General features: G+C 34.4%; 1 protein-coding gene across 1 annotated transcript; it reads right to left on the bottom strand.

The window, feature by feature from the left end:
- Positions 1 to 7438: 7438 nt before the first annotated feature.
- Positions 7439 to 20585, bottom strand: LOC120780336 (calreticulin-like). The gene is made up of 4 exons (XM_040112633.1): positions 20434 to 20585; positions 20274 to 20378; positions 8037 to 8512; positions 7439 to 7975 (listed from the first exon to the last, which is right to left on the bottom strand). The coding sequence occupies exons 1-4, from the start codon at positions 20525 to 20527 to the stop codon at positions 7439 to 7441; spliced, it is 1212 nt and encodes a 403-aa protein (XP_039968567.1). The 5' UTR covers positions 20528 to 20585.
- Between the last annotated feature and the right edge of the window lie 545 nt (positions 20586 to 21130).

The raw sequence follows: 21130 nt of genomic DNA, 5'->3' as shown, positions 1-21130 counted from the left end.
ACTTTGTACCCAGAGGCAAGTAAATGAGTATGTCCACCATCCGCTGGAGACTTTCGCCTATATTTTGGATATCCATCTTCGACGGTCTGAGTATGCTGCAGAAACTCGCGCGGGTATCTTTTTGAGCATCGTCCATTCGACATGCAGGGTGCTGATGGGTTATTAGACCCACATGGACCGTGGATCATATTTTTAGTATCATACAACAAAGGATCTACTTCTTTATTTGGAATTTCCGCTGATATAATCCGATCCATTTCACCGGGTAGAACTTACTCTGCTAGCCAAATTAAAATATGCGCGTTAGGCAAACCCCGTTTTTGCCATTCAACTGTAAACATATGGCACCTAACTTTCCCAAAAATTTCTTTTTTCGTAATTATACTCATGAGTTGATATAGTTTGATATGGAATATTCTTGAAACAATGTCATGACGCTCACATGGTCGTTGATTTGGAAACAATTCGTTTTTGATATCACTCCATTCTGCATTACATGTAAAAGTTACAAATAAGTCAGGTCTACCATAATGACGGACATATAAGAGTGCATCTTGTGTCCGTTCATGCAAATATTGAGGTGAGCCAGTAAACGAAGAAGGCAAAATTACCAACTGGCCAATATTTTCGGGGTTGCGATCTTCGTTAACCGCATCTTTTAGGTGCATATAATTTTCTGCACGTAACGTCTTTTGATGTCCTCGTATAAAATTCAGCCTTTCCGTAATCATTTTAGCAGCCATGTCCACACAGTATTGGTTGAAGAGATATCCATACCTATGAATCGCATTAAAGCTATCTTCCCTTACCATAATTCTATATGCGTAAAATTGCATACACGAAATTGTTTTTTGGAATAGGCGCCCCACTGTTTGGACAAGTTTATTAATACAATAACAACGTCCTCACCATTCAAAAATATAAGAGGGTACTGCAAGGGATCATATGAAAGTTCTGATACCCAACGGTGAGTGTTGTCACGTGAATGTAAAATAATATCACGGGGGCCAGAATTTTCGTTAACCATCAATACTGCGACCTCATCTGGGACGGGGTCATTATAGCGGCCATAATGTTCATTAGCGGGGCGCTTGTCCGCATGGATTACAACCTTATAATTATTCGAATTAGTGGGCATACGGTCTATAGATGTCTTGAAACTTCTAACATACACATTATTTGCTCGAAGAATTTCTTGAATTGATTTCAAAATGTCTCGTTGAAGAGTTGGTGTAGCACTTTGACGTAAAGAAAGTTGTTCCTCTACGGACGAAAAATATATTTGCAAACATTTTGGTGTTGTGTTCGGCGCTGGCAATAAACTCCCAATAACGGGGTAAACTTGTCTATGTATTTTAAACGTTGGCATGAAATTACCCTCCCTAACTTCATTAGCACCAAACGAAGTCATAGCGAAACAACCATTGTATTTTCTTATATTTTTTTTAAAGTGACAGGACGACTGATGCTCGCCTGTAAGCAGCGCTTTGATTGTCTGCGGAGGCTCACCTATATCTATTAGTTTTACATGGCTCTTGCTACAACACATACCTGGTGCCTCTTTCACCCACTTTTTAGCCATACAAAAATTGCAAATGTCATTCATTCGACCAATGAATAAAAGGGAATAGTCCAAATAATTACAATCCTGTCTATAGTTAAACGCTGATTTGAAAGCAATCGCCCCTTGTCTATTCTGCATCATTTGCAACCTTACATTCTCTACGCGATTTGCACTCTCGTCGACCGTCTCATTTCGTCTTAGCTGAATTTGCCGTCTATTTGATGAAGATCTAAATAATTAAGCTTTTGGCATCTCTTAAAGCTTTTATTGTAAAAACCATATATTTATTATTAACCAAATTAGTTTCGCTTAAATCTAATCTTTACCTTTGATTTAAAGACAATAAATTTCCTATTTTACTCTACACTTTGCAGAATACGATCATAAATACAATAAAGTTAGAAGAAACCAGCAAGTATTTCGCAGACACACATGAAAACCACATTACATCTTAATATTTGATTTTATTGGTTTTTGGATGCTCCTTACGGAGAGCGTTCTGTTTTTGTTTTCAATGTGCTTTGTTACAAAAAAGTACAAAGACAATAAGAAAAGCAATTCAAGCAACGGTGCGTTGCTGCAAAATAAGTAACTGTAAAACAGAGTAAATATAGTTGACACTGTATTTACATATCTACATATGTACATGTATGCATACGGCAATTTATGCGAACGTTTTTGATTGTGCTGTTTAGCGTTATTTCACTTGTTCTGCGATCATTTATACATACATATATGCAAACTTTTTTGCTTTGTACTTTACTTCAATAAGTTATGTAGTAAAAGATGCGAGAGATGGAAGAGAGAGAGAGTGCGTGCCGCAAACGATAAAGGGCACACGCACACACACAAAGCTCGCTTCGCTGTAGACTGCGTTTGGTGAACGAAAAACCTTATGCTTGCAATATTTTTGGTTTTTCAAAAACTTCAACCCGAAAGAAAAAGGATTTGATTTCGGAAAATTAAAAAAATAAGTATGCCACTCGCGAGCCTAGAGCAAATACTTTATTTAAAAAAAAAAAATTTATAAAAATCGCTTCAGAACTTTAGAAGATTAGCCGTTACAAACATTTTTCATATAAGCGATTTTATATAATTAGTATAGATAAACGGAAATATTCAGATAATTTGTAGTAAAGTTACGCTAGTAAAAATTTTAAAGTATTGTAACAAACACGGATACGAGAACAAAAATAGAAACGACGATAAATTGTTAGAATTAACTAGTCAGCGTAGTTGCCGGAATGTTCGAGTGGCGAAGTTTTGTTAACGATCTAGTACTCATATAAGGGCTGCCGGACTGTGCAACAGACAAGGGCTGAACACATAGAGCGCGACAACTGCAAACGACATCTGTCAAATATTAAAAATACACACGTTCTTATGGACACAGGTTTTTTGACAGCTGCACGACTACACGACTGCAGGCCGACAGTTGTCACTGTCGCTAACTTCAACATGATCCTATATTTGCCAACGACAGTAGGACGACAGTAGAGTTGACAGTAGAATGAAAGATAGAAAGTGGAGGTAGAGTGGTGATGACACTAATATGTAAAGTGTAAAATTATTCACACCTCTAACAAACTTAACGCTATTTTACAAATAAAAGCATAGAATAGCTCTATTATATCATTTGGAATAACAATTGATAATTTAAAACAAAAATATTTACCTATTTACTTATGTTTTGCATACAAATTTTCACTTTGAACAAAATATTAAAATTTCATTGAAGTGAAAGGACATTGTGTACATGCAAAATGGACAACTGCGTTGTTTTGTGTACATGCCGGCCATTGTTATGTTGTTGCTTCTCACAAATGTACATGTAGTAAGATGCACAACGACGTTTGCAGTTCACTGTCGTGCTGCTGCAGTCTGTCGCGTTCTAGTTAAAGTGCTGCCGTGATTAGAGCAAATGATATATAAATAAAAGTTTCGGATAATGAGTAGTAAATCATTAATAGCAGAAACATTCAAAAACGCTACTGCCTTCCTTCCTTTTCCTTCCTCATCGGCAAAATGTGTGCACAGTGAAAAACGTGGTAAGAACGCAGAAATCAGCCATCTTTGTTTGTTTACATTTGAACAATGTTGCCATTGCCCAATACGCATATATAGTTTTGAGCACATCTTTGTTCTCAATTACAATTTTTTACAATATAAAATATCAGAACTGAAAACAAACCATTAAAAATAGTTTACATATTTTTAAATAATAACATTCGACTCTGATTTTGAGTTATTTTATGAAAATTTCAAACATATTGAACAGATTGAATTATAAAAGTTGATAATTACTATAGTATATCGATATTGGTAACCCTGCGTTGTGAGAGAGCAATCAGCTGACACGTTTCCACGGCAAAAATCCAAATGTCGTGAATTCTCACGTCATCCCACGTCAAAGAGAGAAGGGAGTAGCGTTTTTCACTGTGCAGTTACATTGCGCGCCCATAAGATAAGGCGTGACAGCTGACACGAGCCACGATTCTACGTTTTTCACTGGCTGTGCTTTAAGTTGTAGAAATTAAAAATAGGGATAAGTGTATAGCTATTAAAATGAGATTTTTATTTATCAATCCAGTTATCGAACTGAAGAATGAATTGCAATGTAAACTGTTTATCGAGATATTCTTTACAGCATATTCATACAATTTTGTAAGTTAAGTAGTTTTTGACAAAAATCTCAATTGATACATTTTTTTATGCGACTTTTTATTTATTTTGCGGAAATTTGTGAAACTACTGTCAAAATCTGGCGAACGTTTTGTGATCCGCGAGTTATTGCATTAAATTTTTTAAATAATAAAAAAAGAAACCAGTAGCAATTTGAGATGATGGTAAGTCTGTTGGAGAGAAAGCCTCACCTAACCAGAGAAATGACATCGTTTGGATTCACAAAAACAATTGTATGGAGAGTGGGAAGGTATTGCGACTGAGTTGAATAATAACGGCCCTCCAATCCGTAATGGCAGCTAATGGAATAGGGTAGGAATAAACAATTTTCATTTCATATATGTACATATGTATGCAGATAATTATATCCGTATTGATTTGTGGATTAAATACGTTTGCTTGGACTACAAAATAAAATTTTAAAAAAATACTGGTAATAGGATAGAGATAGCCACAGGTGGAGGACCGGCAATATTACGATTCTTTTGGCGCCGCGATTTGATAGTACGGGTGAATAGAGGAGGCCCTCAGCATTAAGAAATGTGTACACATATACCCTCCTCAGATTTATAGTTTTTGAGATATTTGTATTTAAAGTTCAAAAATTTTTAAATGTAATGCTCGTTATTTCACTATCTTAACCCATTTTTCACACCTTTTTAAATAATATATTTTTAATTACAGTGTATACATTGAAATATATCCAAAGTTTAGATTTATTGTGTATTTTTTAAGAAAATAAATGTACTTTAAAAACTACTTTGCACATTCACACTTTCAAGAGATTTGTGTGATTACATTTATTAAAAATTGCGGAGTTGCCATACCTTGTGTCCTGAAACCTAATCAACAATTGTTCTGTTTAATTTTTTAATCTTGAGGACCTCCACTTTCCGTCCATACCCTTAAATCGCGTGTCCAAAAGAATCATCATCGTGACGGAGAGCCTTACGCTCAACGTAGTTTAATGCCTTTAGAGTTCATCGCGGAAGAGTTGCTCAGCTTGCAGCAAGCGTTGAATCCAAGTGGAGCAAGGTTTGCAACCACTGTCATTGAAAATTTAGATGAACATATGCACATATGCGGAAAGTGACGAAGTGCAGACCTGACAAGCACCTATAACCAGAGTGGAGGAGCACGAAAATTTGAGTAGGAAAGCTTTGGAAAAGTAAGCGCACACGCAAACCTTGTCGATACTTTGCAAAAAAAAAAAAATTATTTAGTGGGAACAACTGAAACTGCGAGGTATACGAGAAAAATATTTGAGTTAAAATAAAGAAAAATTGGTCATGTATAAAATAAAAGAAAGAAAGGCCAATGAAAGTTTCTTCATCAGGATCATTAACGTTATACTGCTTACAAATATTGTGTAACGCAGAGCATACATACTATCTATGTATGTACATATGTACATTAACCGTGCGATTCTGTACTGTGATAGTAGATTAGAGACAATTTTTGAGACTTAAGACGATTTTGATATTCTGTAAGTGACAATCACAAAATCTATTACATTTCATTGTTCAGAGATGTTTTTAAATTTGAATGAGAATAAATATGTCTATAACAAATATTATATTTTCTATAACATAGTCAAAAAACGTAATTATCAATAAAAATAAAAATATGTGTTGACTTTGTTTCATAATATTTACTAAATTTATGTAAAATTTATTTATTTTTAACCTTTTCGTGTTTGAGTTGCTTACAAAATATAAAAAAAAAACGGCAATCGAATAATATCTATGATAATCTCTATTAAGTATATTCCAAATGCCAGACAAGAGTTCTTTTTAGTTTTGTGACCTGCTAACTATCAGGTTTCAAATTTGAGGCAATATTTTGACACTAACGCTAGAGACTGTTTAGTGAATAGTAACTAGTCACAAATTGAGACTTTACCTCAAAATGTCTCAAATAGAGACTGGTTACAGAATCCCGCTATAATAATCATTGTTGCTTGGCTAGATGGATATCGAAGTTTACGTTCACCTAATATTTTTACATTTTAGCACTCCCAATTGATCTTTCTACTACGTCTGTTTTAGTATTTATGTATGTATATATATTTATAAATTGTAATGCATAAATAAGCCGAATTGAAATCTTCGGCCGTTCCAAACACCTTTTCAATGAGCTATAATTTCACACAAATGAGTCGTGGGTACTTACTTATATCCGTCATATCTTGCATAAATATATCTTATCATGATCACGCCCAAATAAGATTTTACTATGAGCAATAATCGCAACATGCATTCCATCTACGCAACCAATCACATTTTAGCTTAAAGTTGTCTAGCACATGCAATTGCATACTTGCTTAACGTTTTCCTTAAGTCTGAATATGAAAATTTAGGTGACATACATATGTGTAAGCACTTTTATTGAAGTCGATACTTACAACACGGGAACTTCCATGGAATTGAAGTGATCCCGTTCCTACCTAAGTTGCTTGTTGTCCTTACAACATAAAAATCTTCAAAATATATTACAAATCAACGTTGCTGAACATTTTAATTTTTATAAAGTAAAGCCGTTGTTGACACAAAATCTAAAGGAAAATAATTTTTAGAGTGAAGGCGTCAAAAATATTAGTTTGGGATGCACTCATGACATTTTTCAATGATTTTCGTATGACAAAAATGAAGTCAAGCAAAGCTATTCATTCGCCAGTCACAATATGAACACATCGCATTTTCGACAAAACGACGGTTCACCGAATGCATTCGCTTCACCACAATTACACTGCAACTTTCGCTGCGTCAAATGTGATGTCTTGCTATACTGCCTTTACCTTGATGTGCAAACAGTAATAAATGTAGTTGATTCTGCTTCGTTTGGTAATACATATGAAAAAAGGGAAACCAGTGAAAATAAAAGTAAATTACTGTTGCGATATTCCCTAGACAAACATTGCATTAACAAAACTATAAGTATTATTAGTACAATAGCTTCATCAAACAGTTCAGAAACAATGATACACACCTTATTTTTCGCACATGTGACTTAAAGATAACTATGCTTTCTATTATTACTTCAGGTTTTTGGATTCCTTTGATTTTTTCTAATGTTTGAGGATAAATAACGAGAGTTCATACACTCTTAAGAAGCAGTGACTTTTATGCACAAAATAATAATTATCAAGTCTTTTTATATATTTATAAAAATCGCAAATAATCATTTTATTATTTAGAGTTCATTATGATCATTTGACTGCTCCTCGTCTGCTTCATCTTCATCTTTTTCATCATCTTCATCCTTGAAAGCATTCTTCTTAGCTTCTTCTTCACCTTTTTTTCGTTGCTCTTCATCTAAGGCTTTTTTCATTTTTTTTTCTCCAGACTGTATATCTTTAATTGCGGATGCCTTCTTGAAAGCTTCTTCGATGTCATCAGTTATAAGTACGTTATCAAAAACCGTTCCTGACTTCACTTGCCATAAGTCAAATCCAATTATACACAGTTCTTTCCGTAAATACAGATTGCCATCTGGTACATATTCTGGATTCTCAATTTCTGGATGCTCCCACGCGCCCTTATAATCTGGATTGTCCAACTGCTTAGGCTGCCATTCGCCTTTGTAATCCGGATTATCTACCATAGGTGGTTCCCATTCGCCATCCATTTCGTCATCCCAATCCTCAGGCTTAGAAGCATCTGGATCAGGGATATATTCTGGTTTGTCCCAATCTGAAGGTTTGGTATCCTCTGGATCCGGAATTGTTGGCTTATGTATAATAGTATTATTAATAATTAAAAAAATAATTATTATAAAAGATATAACATACCCTTTCATCCCAGTCTTCTGTTTTTTTTTTTGCATTTGGATCCTTAATCTTTTTTGGAGGAAGAAATTCCCAGTAATTTTCAAGGTTCCCGGACTCAATTTTTTCGTTATCAATCAACACTTCATATGTGTTGTCTGGTTTTACAATGAGTGTGTAGAAATGAGTATAAACATCATCTTTGCATCGTATGTCTTTATTAATTAGGTGATTTTTGCCTTTGTAGCTAAAGATAACGTGAACTTTTTTCGTTCCTGGACCGCAAATATCTGGTCCAAACATTATTTCATATGGGGATTCTCCATGCATATCAGTTTGATCCAAAGAACAGTCGAAAATTTTTACATAACCGCCCCCGCAGTCAATATTTTGCTCATGCTTCACAGAAAATTGAATAACTAAATTTTTTTTTTCGTTACTGAATGGTTCAAATTTTCTCGATACTGCATAAAACCGAGCATCCTGAGATGTTTGCAAACCTAAAAAAAATATCTTGTTATAAATATGTGAAAATACTAGCATTTTATAATGAATAGTGATTATAGTAATAAACGTGTTTTATTTGACCATCACAAGCTAATAGCTAAATCATGGACAAACAAAACGCACTTAGCTTATTTAATGTGTTAGTTTAAAAATTAATTGTGTTGGCAATGCGGATAAGAACAATCAGCTGATATTCAATTTAGTTTGAAATTTCAAATTTGTGAACGGAATATTAATCAGGGGTGTTGTGAAATCCAAGACAGAATTTCTTAGATGTCAGAATTGTAAACCAATTCTGATTTTCAATGGTGTCACAGAATCTGATTGGATTTTCGTCTTTTCGATCATACGCAAAACCAATATTCGAATCAGCTGTTTACTAATGTGGTAAAACTTGCAAATGAATACATTTGGAAGCCATCCTATTAAAATTTTTTATGAGTTCCGAATTAAAGAAAGATTTTAAGAGATAACATTTATCGAATGAATAAAGATGCATTTGGGTGTTAAATTACGTTTATTACGTTTTGTAAATCATCTTTAAGAGGGAGTCTGCTTTAGAAACTTCAAAAACTTGAAATTTTTTTGCTTTAAATCTCTTTAAAAAATGTCTAAGAATATTTCCCCAAGGTTATGAGCGCTTGGGCAGAAAGAAGTTGTACGATTTTTTGCGAGGTATGGCATTATTAATTGAGAGTGGCTAATCACACAAGAATGATAGAAACAAGATTGCGCAATGCGCATGTTTGCTTTCAGTCAGCTGTTCTTGCTGACGTCACGGTTGACTTATTATTCGCCCGCGCTTTTGAAAGTGAATTTGAATTGTGTTTTCAAGTGTTGTATTAATTGTTAAATTTTATACTTTTTAAAATTCCTTGCGCATTGTTGGGTGCAATAATAATAATGGTAAAAATTGTGCTACGAAATGGAGATTTTTCCATTTCCCTAAAGATAAAACAGTGGTAAAACAATGGATAACTTTTGTCGTCGTACGGACAAAATTAAAGCAACTTGCAGGTTGAAATGGGTAATTATAGCATTTTGATTACAATAATTTTATTTTTATAACCAAACACTCTTGCAGGTTTAAGTTCGCGGAATCCAACTAAGTTACTGCCTAGCGCTTTTCCCACGTTAACCACTGCTCCTGCAGAGGCTAATGAACGGCAGAAAAGGATGGAGTCTCGTTTAAACCAGGCCTTTTTAGAAAATTTGTTTGGCGTAATCAGGTTAAAAGGCGGTCTTCACGATCACCCTGACAGGAAGGAGTTCAAGTATAGGCTGCGTTCCTATATACTTGGTCACAACGAAGGACCGATTAGAGATGAAGGAAATGTTGCAGTCGACAACACCACAGATTTGGAAGGGAATTACTTATCTCTAAATGGTAATTATCAAAATATTAAACGTACATTGTATTATAAACGTAAAACTACAGAAAACATTCTTATATAAAAATGTATTGATGTTAACAAATGCAAATATGTACTTACATACAAACTAAGTTTTTGCATACTAACCACTGTTTCTTATCCTTATTGTAATAATAATCTTAACTAACAATTTATTCCATTTATTTGTAAGCATTTATGTATGTTTATTATATTTTTACAGGTAATATTTTTCAACGTGTGTCAGTTGATCTAAATTCCACTGACCCAATTGAAAAAAATGATGACTTGGAGATTCTCAACAACGGACTTGAGAATTTAGCAGGGTACATCTGCCACAAACTCGGTAAAGACAAAGAAAATTGTTCGTCTTATACTTGGGTGGATCACCTTTCTGAAGGGGGACTCTCAAAACCAACAGACATGTTAATGGAGCATATGAGAGCCTTGCAAGCAGTATTTGACGACGTAAATGGTACTGATTTGCATATATGTACATATGAACAAATTACACCCAGAAGCACTTAGATTTAAGTAATTTTGTAAATTGTAGCTCGAAAGTAAAAGAATTGTTTTTCAGAGCTAGAATGTTTTTTTGGGATTCGTTCCTTAAATAAAAACTTAATTGAACATATGTATAGCAAAAGAAGAAAATTAAATAAGACAATAAATTGATACTTGTTCACAAAATATTCAATCTTTTTATTTGCATAAATGTATATGGTTGAAACAAACACAGCAAAGAGACAAAATTAAATAATACAATGAAAATACAATTAAATGAATATGTATGTAAATGTTCACTATAAAATATTCACATATATTGATGTTAACTTTTAATTAAATTCATGTTTTTGTATGCCTGCAATACAAAATTGATTCTTATTGCAAAGAAAAACAAACAACTGAAAATCAGCTGATTGTACGTTGGTCAACCGTGACGTAGATGCGCAGAACGAACAAAATTTGAACTCGTCATTGCGCAATCTTGTTTCTATCATTCTTGCTAATCACACAAATAGAATACAAATGATAATGGCAGAAACAGCGAATTCCGTTTCTCCCTTCGCTATGAGCGGCAACCGTTTTGTTCTCGTTTTCATTCGAACAATGTTGCCATTGCTCAACACGCATATGTAATTTTGTACACATTTCACTTTTCAATTATAATTTTTCATAATATAAAATATCAAAACTGAAGTCAAACTATTAACAATAGTATATATATTTCTAAATAATAGCATTCGACTCTGATTTGGAGTTAGTTTAAGAAAATTTCGAACATATTGAAGACATTTTTTATAATTACTACAGTATATCGATATTGGCAACCCTGTCAGCAATCTGCTGACTCGTTGCTACGGGGAAACCCCAAATCGTTGGAAACTCTATGGCAAGCGGGCGGTAGAAGCGGTGTTGGCTAATCATTTACATTGCGCTCTCATAAGATTTATTTGGGCATATGTATGTGTTTGAAGAAACAGTGGTTCATTAACTAAAGTTGTTATTGAAATTACTTTTTATAAGGAAGTTTAAAGAAATAACCTGGTTTGAAACTTTTTGCTTCGAAAATTATATCTGTGTTTGGAAATACCTACACTTGTGAACAATTTTTTCAATAATGAAATTAAACAAACATAAAATAAGAAGTAGGTTATCTGATTTAAATTTTGGTACAATAATGCGTGAAGCTACAGCAAATGAGATTAAACCAAACATAGAATTTATTATTTCAAATAAACTAAATTAAATGCTGTTATAAAGACATATACGTATTAAAAAATGATTACATATTAAAGAATGATTATTAAAAAAAGATGACTAAAATAAAATATTTATTATACTTTTTATTATTTGTCTTACATTTTATAAATTTATAGTAATTATAATGAAACTTAAAATTGCTAGGCAAATTTGCAATTATTACCCACAGTGCAGCTTCACACATTGCAACTTCCCCACATATGTATGCGCGCGCTCCCATTTGTAAACAAAATAACTCGTGCCCGAAAGGTGCAAAATGCCACTGAGGGCTAATATGCCCTACGGTATTTCCCTGGCTTTGATTCCCGCAAATTGCAAGAGTATAAAATCCTTACTTATTCTACTATAAATTCATAAGCGTTGCATTAATATTCGTTTTAATTATTTATAACGCAAAAATATGGAGTATGACAGTTTAAAAACTTTCTAGTTTCTATATGATGGGAAAAGCCGTTAAATCTGATTTGTAGTAAAACTTGCTGGAAGATATAAAAAAATATAACGTTTCTACAGCGATCGATGGTTTTATGTGAGCCACATACTATATTGATAATTTGGAGGCCTCATATTTTCCAAGTCTTAATATATGCGAATTTAAAGACAGACAAGGAGTTTTTTCATGCAGGATAAGGATCTAAAACGTATCGAAAAACTTACCAAATCGTGGTTTGTGAATGGGATGAAACAGTGCGTCTGACTTTATAAATTTGAACTTTTTTTCAATGCATGTACACTCGTGGCCACGCAAAGCTTATCACTATACTTTCTTAAAAATTTTTTGTTCGTATTCGTTCGCTCGGAATTTTTTTAATTTTGTTTTTTAATGTTTTTAGTAAGCACAAGTAAACTAAATTATATTATCTAATTATAATTATAGTTTTTAATTTATTACGTTTAATGAGTAAAACACAAACTAGATTTTCTGTGCTTATGCAAAAGTGGCCGATTTTATTTATTTTAAAGTAATAACGTGATTAAACTTCGTGTTTCAATCAAAAAAAAAGTAAAGTTAAAATTCATTTGGAGGATGGTGCATGTGTAGAAGTTCACGCAAGTGAGGAAAGTTATCTGATTGCCATTCACTTCGCCAGAAACAATTATTTTACATTTGACTCAAGCAGCTCACGACTTCCGATCTTTGCCCAAAAAAACTACCAGAGAAAGGAAGAAAACAGCCTCGGATGAGAGACCACTCTTTTGATGAGGACCCCTTCAAATGTGTTAAGGATTACGATTTAAGGGCATGCACATGGAATGTCCGGTCCCAGCTGGTTGATGTCTGAGGCGACCTACTCGCCTCATCTAAACACATCGATCATGTTGTGATGGACGGAAGACACGTCTCCAATATTTTAGTACGCACATCTTAAGCACTGCAGACGTGTCTTCCGTCTATCACAACATGATCGATGTGGTTGGTGGTTTTTCGATCCGGAGACAGACAGGTAGCTTGATGATATTTCTTATGCTGGAATCTAGTACTACAGATAACCATATTTTGGGTCCCGGCCAAGTCGGTCAGCCCCGAGGTCCTAACATCGACTCGGACCACTATCTTGTTGCAGCCAAGTTTCGCACCCGCCTATATGCAACAAAAAACGCTCGTCAACAAACACAAAGAAGATTCGACGTTGAGAACTTGCAATCACAACAGACAGCCCAACAATGTTCTACTCGACTTGCACTCCTGCTCTCTGAGATCATTCGTCAATAACTCGGTGTAGAGAACTGTGGTACGGCATTTCAAGCTTCTTACGTATAACTGCAACCGGTCGCAGCGGAAAGAAAACAGACTGCCTACCTCGCAACATTACGATCGACCACAACTCGTGCGGGATGAGATAGATACCGACAGTTGAAGAGGGAAGCGAAACGCATTTGCAGACAGAAAAAGAGAGAAGACGAAATGTGTGAGTATGAAGAGGGTGGCAAGGTGGGCGACAGGGGTAGTGCTCGAAAATTCTACGAAAAAAATGTGACGACTAACAGAAGGTTTCAAGACCGAAGCACCAGAGCATACTTAAATTATGGAGGGAACACTTTCCTAGCCCTCCGAGTGGAACGACTCCACTTTCGAGCTGATGCTAAGGAATAGTACGTTGAGGAGTTACACTGACGGCTCGAAAAAGTCGGAGGGAATCGGTGTAGTGATCGCGGGTCCACGCACCAAGTTCTCCATACCTAAGGGAAGTTTTCCGAGAATTTTCCAGGCAGAAGTCTTTGCCATAAGTCGGTGCATAGAGATAAACCTCCATCGCAAGTATCGCAATGAGCGGATAACCATACTTAGCGATAGTCAAGCGGTACCAAAAGCGATCTCCTCATACGAGATCAAATCGCTACTAGTTCTGCGACAGGGAGCCTGAAACACCGGAACACCTGCTCATCGACTGCACGGCAGTCTGTAGCCGCAGGACTTTGTCCCGAGCTATTCAAACACGGCGGCGAAGAACTGATAAGGGGAGCATGCATCAGCTTCTTTGTAAAATATGGTCGGACGAAAGCATGCCTAACGAATGGAATTTAAGTGTGCTCTGCCCAATCCACAAAAAGGGAGAACTCACAATCTGCGCCAACTACAGTGGGATAAGCCTTCTCAATATCGAGTATAAGGTAAATCTTGGACGAGATCCGTGAAAAGAGAATCGACACTCACCACCTCTTCGTCGATTTCAAAGCTGCTTTTGACAAGGCTAGCGACTTCTTCAACCTGCTTCTGCAGAACTTAATCGAGCAAGTACAATCTTGTATAAGAGTGTACAGTTGCTTGCGAATGCCGATTATATCGATGTCATTGACCTCAACATCCGCGCCGTTAGTTCTGCTTTCTCCAGACTGGGAAATGAAGCACAATAAATGGGTCTGGCAGTGAACGAGGACAAGACGAATCTCCTGTCATCAAACTAACAGGCGTCGCATTCGAGACTAGGCTCCCACGTCACTGTTGACAGTCATGTAATTGTATATAATTTCGTATTTCTTGGAACCAGCATTAACAGTAGCAACAATGTCAGCCTTGAAATGCAACGCTGGACTGAGTAGGCAATTGAGAAGTAAGGTTCTCTCTGGAAGAACAGAAACAAAACTCTGGAAGTCGCTCATTATTCCCGTTCTGCTATATGGTGCAGAGGCATGGACGATGAAAACATCCGATGAGTCGACGTTACGAGTTTTCGAGAGAAAGTTTCTGCGAAAGATTTATGGTCCTTTGCGCGTTGGCTACGGCGAATATCGAATTCGATGAAACGATGAGCTGTACGAGATATATGACGACATTGACATAGTTCAGCGAATTAAGAGACAGCGGCTGCGCTGGCTAGGTCATGACGCGCGTATGGACGAAAACACTCCAGCTCTGAAAGTATTCGACGCAATACCCGGTAGGAAGACCTCCACTGCATTGGAAGGACCAAGTGTGGAAGGACTTGGCTCCACTTGGAATTTCGAATTGGCGCCACGTTACGAAGAAGAAACGACTGGCGCGCTGCTGTTAACTTGGCTAAAATCGCGTAAACCGTGCCTACGCCAGTAAATAAGAAGAAAACATTCATTTTAATTATAGTGTAAAAGAAATTAAATTAAAAAAAATATCAGTTTTTAGTCGCATGTGAGTCTCTTACATTTCGAGCTTATTTTGTAAAGCTCAGTAACTTTCAAATGGTGTGGTCTATGGCTGAATGTTTGTTTTTAACTTTTAAGATTTTTGATAACATGCCATTAATTTATTTGTAAACAAAAAACTTCTATACCGCAAAAAGTACCTTTTTAAAGTGCTGTCAAATATGCACAACACTTAAAAATTATGAGTGGTGAGCTTTGCGTGGCCACGAATGTATGTCATGTATTATTTACTTTAAATTTTTTTAATTCTTATAAATTGACCTAACTATCGATATATCTAATATTTTTAAAATTGTAATCAACTTGAAAAATTTAATCAAGTTACACATTGCTACGTTTTCGACTTTATTCATAAGTATTTTCACTGTATTGAAAATCTTATAATAGTATTTAATGTACACCATAGCATCAGCGATGCATTGCCGGATCGATTATTACTATTATATTTTCCTATATAAAACGTTAATGGTATAGGTTACAACCGTTGATGTCATTGAACCAATATCGTCATTCTTACAGTGGGACGAATTTGAAAAAATTCATTATATTACTATTTACGTTTGTGTTTTATTTCTTTCTTATTAATTTTATCACTGCATTCTCGCCTAATATATTCGGATGTAATTTTTTGATGTTAACCCTCATCGAGACACTCGGGTTGTTTTTAAATGTTATTTCAATATTTTTAAAGTGTAGCAAACGACTTGCGCTTTCAGGTAGCTTCCTAGAATTGTATTGTCTATAGAATTCAGAAAAAAAATTCAAGGATATCGTATCGAAAAGGACGAAAAAAGGATATAATAATGTTACACCTTAGTGCACCAATGGTGCTTGGCTAGACCCCATATATTTTGTATGAAAATATATGAACTTTGGTATGTTTCTATCACTTCGCACAGTTGATTTATCTGTTTTCATGTTCGTTACATGTCCAAATTGGTTTGTATGTTAATCTAGGTCAAATACTTTAGCCGCTAGAGCGTTTTAAAGGTTAAGAAAAATGTAATTTTTGTCAAAATGTTACAATTTTTGTGAACGCTGTTGCCACACCCCTGGTAGGGATAGAGGGGAGGTTGAGGGCTTTCCTGAAAGCCCCAGGGGTGAACTAACTCGCAAAATAGTTTTGATACCTTCAACTGTAGTGAAACAAAAGGAGGCTTGGTGGCGAATTATACATTTCCTGAAAGCTCTTTAAATTACCTAACCGGTGCAAATGGTCTCGACCAGGGTTATATATAATAAATGACTTGATTTTCGTTGCCTTTATCTGCAGTATTGGAATCACAGGAATTGAAGTGCTCGAAAAACAAGTCATATGACAATGATTATATATACTTACCTCAGTCAAAATTATATGTGCAAAATTTGTTTTCTCTATAACTTATGTTCTACTAACAGTACGGCAAATATTTTTGGTGTGCATATTTTCTTGTAATTACCTTATGGTTTAGCGTCATTTAAAAAGTGCATGCCCGCACCGTATTCATAGTACCCTTATTTCTAATGAAGTAAGTCGCAACTTACGTATAAAATATTTATATGTGCAAAATTAACTATTTGTGTTCTGATTGGTGCCAAGTAAACATATCAGTAGAAAAAGCGGAGATACAAACTTTTAAGTAAGTAATAGTACATGATTAAAGGTTTAAGACGACAAAAGTAAATTGCATTTTCTGAATTTGTAGGAAAATGCCACGTGGAACTGAATTATCAGATGAGGACCGTGGATTGATTAAAGGAATGAGTCAATCTGGCATGAAAGTTGGCCAAATTGCTTTTTCTGTAAAGAGGCATCGGATTACAATAACAAACTTTCTGAAAAATCCAGATAACTATGGAGTTACTAAGCGTAGTGGTCGTGTAGGTACCATTGATGGCAGGACCAAACGGCGGGTTCAGCAGCTAGCAACCAATAGCCACATGAGTTGCAAGCAAATAAAAGTGGAACTTGGTCTAGATGTGACTAAACAACGTGTGCATCAAATAATAATAAAATATTTATGCCTTAAATATGAAAATCGAGTGCCTAAGCCATGCCTAAAGCAACTTAATAAAAATGCACGAATTGCATTTTATGAAAATTATAAATTTTGGGATGAAGAATTCGATTCTGTGGTATTCAGTGACGGAAAAAAATTTAATTTGGATGGGCCAGATGGTCTTCATGGCACGATTCCGATTACTTTGGCGGAGGGGTAAAAAAAACCGAATTTCCTTATAAATGGGGTATGTGCGGATAGGGGAGCTTCTCCAGAGAAGAAACATCCAAAAATAAAATACAAATAACTTTTATTTTTTAAAATATTCACATTAAAAGTTCAAAAATTTGCACTAATAACACATGGTATTTCTCTATGTATCACTAAATTTTTTCACGTTTTTCACTCGGTATATTTAAATATACACTCTAAACATTGAAATAAGTTCAAATTTCACTGTTATTTTGGTATATTTTACCTAAATTTATTAATTTAAAAATCACTTAGCACACTCATCGTTGAAAATGTTAGATTGTTTACAATTATGAGGATCTTAATCAGCAAAATCCTACAGATTTTTAACAATTTTTCTTTTTTTGCTTTTTCGCGTGATGTTTTTTCTATATTAACTATAAAAAAATACTTTCTACATATGTATATGTGTAATATGTGATTTATGTGACTGAAGTAATTTCGAGTACTCCTTAGTAACCCTGGTCGAGCGAATACCAGGGGTGACTGAAGTACTTTCGCATAGTACTCCTTTCTGCGCTGCAATAAAAAAAATTTAATAGCGAATACCAGGGGTGACTGAAGTACTTTCGCATAGTACTCCTTTCTGCGTTAAAATTAAAAATATATATTGAGTTTCGTTAAAAAGTGGTTATATTTTTTTGTTATCTTGCACGGATATTGAAACAAAATTTGAGTTTTCGTTATAAAATGGTTAAATTTTGGTTATTATATCTTATCGCTTTCCATTTATTTTTGATAATACGTTGTTTTGTATATTAGGTGACAATATAAGTATATAATATTATATAATATTACTATATATATGTATATATATGTATGTATATATACATATATATTATTATATATTATTACTTATTTGTTTATTAAATTAAATAAAGAACATATCCATATGAATGGATAGAGGAAATTTTGGGAAAAAAGGAATTTCAGCGAATTTCCTTATTATCACATGGCAGCGCTCCATTTCGTCGTAATTTTTAGCACACACATAATGTTCACTACGAGTGTAAAATGTAATTTTTAAAATAAAGATTTCTTCGGTAAAAAAACTGATAAAAGTGTAAAATGCGGATTTAATTTCGGTACCTATAACCATACATATTTTTTAATCAGGAGGACATCCTCAGGGCCCCACAGGGCACAATTCCGATTTCTTTGGCGCCGCGATTTGAAGGTACCGTTGGAAAGAGGAAGTCCTTCTGATTAAAAAATATATGTTATAGGTACCGCAAACGCTTAGTTTACGAGATATTCGACCTTAAAGTTCAAAAATTCGCAAAATTCGAACATTTCAAGAAGCTATTTCACCACGTTAAACCCACTTTATTCACATTTTTCTCTTCAAATTAATTAAATTACACTATAAACTTTTAAATAAATCCACATTTTACACTTTTAGCAAGTTTTTTATTTCAAAAGCCTTTATTTTAAAAATTACATTTTACACTCGTTTGAACCTCATTTGTTTACCAAAAATGCACAATAATTATTTGACAAATTTATTTTTACAAATGATGTCGATAAGGTAACACTTATCATTTGACAGTTTGAAATTAATTTGTTATTATTAAATAGTCATAATTCAACAATAATTTAAATGTATAATAAAAGCTGTTTTTGCAATATATGATATAAAATAAATGTGTACAAACGAATTAGTGATGTGTTAGGGTATATAAAATTGAAAAATATAAGTGCAAAATTAATTTTAAATATAGAAAAATGGTTATTAAAATATTGCAAATTTTAAATTTTAAACGCGAATATCTCGAAAACTATAATCTTCCTGCGACTATAACCATACATATTCGTGATCAGATTCTCCTCTATCCGACCATACCAATTTTTTTCCCGAAATCCTGGGACGGTATACTAAAGCCGACCCTATTCCTCCTCTGGAGAAGCTCCCCTATCCGTTCATACCCCATTTATACGGAAATTCGGTTTTTTTACCCCTCCGCCAAAGTAATCGGAATCGTGCCATTTTCTTGATCTGAAGAACCTTCTCTATTCCCGAAATTGGGGGATGCTATTCTAAAATTTACCCAAAAAAATTACGTGAAAATACAAAGAAAACGCTGTCGTTGACAAATGTTTCATATTTGGTTTATAAGATAAGGCCAGGCCACGCACGTTTTCCTTAAAGTTGTAAACATTCTAACTTTTTCAACTGCGAGTGTGCTAAGTGATTTTATAATTAATTTAGCTAAAAGAACACAAAATAATATAAGTGTTACTCCATTTCTACCAAAATTCGTTTTCAGTACCCGACCACTAAAGTAATTGGAATCGTTCCCTGCGGGTGTTGTCTTGTGATGACGAAAAAGTATATCTGAACATTCTAATTCTATTGAATTTGGTTTTGTACTCACAAAACCCGAATATATTGGAGTACAACTGTACCAGAGTCCTGACTGAAACCCCAACAGAAAATTTGTACGCTTCTATAGCTGATATTGACGTTTATATCCCTCATAGTATATATTAGTTACTTAATTCTAATTTTAACAATACATGTATTTATTTTTGCATGTTGCAGACAATTAATTAACAAAGTGTATGTATATATGGATACAGGGGATGTTTAACGCTGATTACAGCCATGGTATTTTGATCACACATAATAAAGCACAATACTACTTTAATTATCTGCCTGATTCAATTATTCTTTGAGATTTAATATATCAACATAAATTAGTATTGCAAATTAATTTATACATACTTAATATTTAGAATTTTCTCACCCTTATCCACATTTTCATCACTATAAAATCTGCCAGAACTCCTTACAAATTTACCAAACTCCTTGCCAGGATGTTTACTATATATCCATAAATTCTCCCAAGTATCTTAAAGAAATAAATACATCAGCAAATGTGTGTGAGTACATACTAGGAACATTACCATCTTTAAAATTATCTTCTAAATAAATTTCAGACTTAACAATTTCAAATGTAAATAATAATATGGGTAATATTTTGATTATCCACGAATCCATTCTTCGCGATATATATGAACCACTATTTAAACCCGCTTCGTTAAAATTAGAGTCAGAACTGAAACAAATGCTCAGTATAGATTAATGCCGGTAAAATTAAACACTCTTCTCACCTCTTTCATACACGGTTTCCTCAGATGAGAAAAAGAATCAACCAATTTAAGATAAAAAACAGATGGTGTATTCTGATTGGTCATATTTCAGCCAATAAAAGCAATACAGCTCAAATAACTCGTCAGTACACAGAGCTGCCAGAACACAAATTCGATAAAACTAAAGTTTTTGGTTAACAAAAGCGTCTTTTCTATTGGCAACCGTGATAAGTGGCTCTTCTTAAGGTAGTCACACACGACACAGATGTTCTTTCGATTGGTAATAGCTATACCTAAATAAACACGACAGCGGCAAAATTCCTATCAAAAATTCTTCCTGCCTATAGGCGCATTCCTAATAAGGGCAGTGGAAACGCTGAGATTTGGAAAAAACGATTTTGACAGCGCGATAAGAAGTAAATTGCTGCCGAAAACGAGAAATTGCAATTATTAAGAAGTAAAATTTGCTGCAAAATAAAAGAAATATAACCTTTTTAAAAGTATATTTCGC

This window comes from Bactrocera tryoni, unplaced genomic scaffold, assembly GCF_016617805.1.
Source record: "Bactrocera tryoni isolate S06 unplaced genomic scaffold, CSIRO_BtryS06_freeze2 scaffold_25, whole genome shotgun sequence".
In the NCBI taxonomy this organism is placed as follows: Eukaryota; Metazoa; Arthropoda; class Insecta; order Diptera; family Tephritidae; genus Bactrocera; species Bactrocera tryoni.
Note: the sequence above shows the minus strand (reverse complement) of the source record. Positions and strands in the feature narration are given on the sequence as shown.

What these genes read in the sequence shown, in the direction of transcription:
- LOC120780336 (XM_040112633.1), bottom strand. Translation starts at nt 20,527, where the DNA reads ATGGATTCGTGGATAATCAAAATATTACCCATATTATTATTTACATTT. An exon ending in AGAAGATAATTTTAAAGATG is followed by an intron (nt 20,379 to 20,433) that starts GTAATGTTCCTA and finishes TATTTCTTTAAG; the next exon opens with ATACTTGGGAGAATTTATGG. An exon ending in CAGAAGACTGGGATGAAAGG is followed by an intron (nt 7,976 to 8,036) that starts GTATGTTATATC and finishes ATTATACATAAG; the next exon opens with CCAACAATTCCGGATCCAGA.